Source organism: Triticum aestivum, unplaced genomic scaffold (assembly GCF_018294505.1).
Source record: "Triticum aestivum cultivar Chinese Spring unplaced genomic scaffold, IWGSC CS RefSeq v2.1 scaffold67706, whole genome shotgun sequence".
NCBI lineage: Eukaryota > Viridiplantae > Streptophyta > Magnoliopsida > Poales > Poaceae > Triticum > Triticum aestivum.
This window is the reverse complement of record NW_025267427.1, coordinates 1-1,479: the sequence shown is the minus strand read 5'-3', so window position 1 is coordinate 1,479 and position 1,479 is coordinate 1. Positions and strand designations below refer to the sequence as shown.

Sequence of the window (1,479 nt, the reverse complement as noted above, 5' to 3'; positions counted from 1 at the left end):
GGGGGGGGTTGAGGAGTACTAGTTAACATAAGATCCATCCTACCATTTGATCAGTGTTTCTAGTGCGATGTATGCCCAGCTACTATCATAAGGCTGGCTAAAACGAAGTCCATGTTCTTTCCCATGTGTACGCGCATCCTAGCGCCCCACATGCATGCAGTTACCTAATACCTACCCACTCCCCCACGCATCAATCGGGTGATGAAGCAGAGCCACCGGACTACTGAGCTAGGTCTGGACCGGACCCCCCATCGCCTTGAAAGGGCTGGCGCCGGTGTGGCAGTGGCAGAGGCCGTCACCACCGGCCAGCTACCATTGTCAGCAAGTGGCCCAGCCACAGCGGCCGCGCGAACCTCAATGACTTGTAAGACTAGTGACAATGGATAGTAACTTAAACTAGTAACATGCATATATTATTCGTCTATATTATTATTTTTATAATGGGGAGTAGCATATGCGTGGTGTCATGCAACACTTTATTTATTACTTTCTTCATTTCTAAATATAAGTCTTTTTAGAGATTTCAATAAGGGACTACATACAAAGCAAAATGAGTGAATCTATACTCTAAAATATGTCTATATACATCTGTATGTTGTAGTTCATTTGAAACCACTAAAAAGACTTATATTTATGAACGAAGGGAGTAGGTTTTAGGTTCATATTATCTTGCTATGTGTGATGTTACAGTAACTAACTATGTTAGCACATGCTTTTTTTTTCTTATTAATTATCCACCACATTATCTGTTTTGCCGAGAGATGTGTGATGTTACCATCCATGTTACTTCCACTGTGGGTAGTCTAAAGCAGACATGCCGTGGTGATGTCAGAGCAAGAGCCAGAGCCAGAGCGTGGGGAGTCCCACTGTCAGCGTGAATCAAGGCCTGCGTGATGTAGCCTGTTAGTATTAATAATGCACCAACAACTGTTAGCAAGCTAGTAGGAGTAACTGTTAGAAACCAATCGAAACAGCCTAACCCAATATTTATGGCGACCGGGGCGTCAACGCACATACACCATATATACGAGCTAGCTAGTAGCTATTGGCCATAATCTCTCTTCTCCTAGCTACCAACCCTTACGAGCATCATGGCTGGCGGGGACGAGCATGAGCATGACGCGCCGGGTCGGCTGGAGAGCACCCTGACGGACAAGTCGGCGCCGCTGGCGGAGCCCGCGTGGGCGGCGGGAGCGGTCGAGCTCCGGCTGCTGTCGCGGCTGGCGGCGCCCGCGGTAGTGGTGTACATGATCAACTACGTCATGTCCATGTCCACGCAGATCTTCTCCGGCCACCTCGGGAACCTGGAGCTCGCCGCCGCCTCGCTCGGCAACACCGGCGTCCAGACCTTCGCCTATGGCCTCATGGTACGTGCGGACTCTCTAGCTCCTCCCGTCTGTGTTTCTCTGCCCATTTACTGAGAGCTCCATGAGAGCACATGCATGCTCGGGTAGATCGAAATGTTCGGAAGATCGGCGA

At 49.4% G+C, this 1,479-nt stretch overlaps 1 protein-coding gene across 1 annotated transcript; it reads left to right on the top strand.

The window, feature by feature from the left end:
- Positions 1 to 542: 542 nt before the first annotated feature.
- LOC123178038 (protein DETOXIFICATION 40) lies at positions 543 to 1,446 on the top strand. The gene has a single exon (XM_044591378.1). The coding sequence runs from the start codon at positions 1,092 to 1,094 to the stop codon at positions 1,419 to 1,421; it is 330 nt and encodes a 109-aa protein (XP_044447313.1). The 5' UTR covers positions 543 to 1,091; the 3' UTR covers positions 1,422 to 1,446.
- The last annotated feature ends 33 nt before the right edge of the window (positions 1,447 to 1,479 follow it).

Coding starts and splice junctions, on each gene's coding strand:
- LOC123178038 (XM_044591378.1), top strand. CDS start 1,092: ATGGCTGGCGGGGACGAGCATGAGCATGACGCGCCGGGTCGGCTGGAG.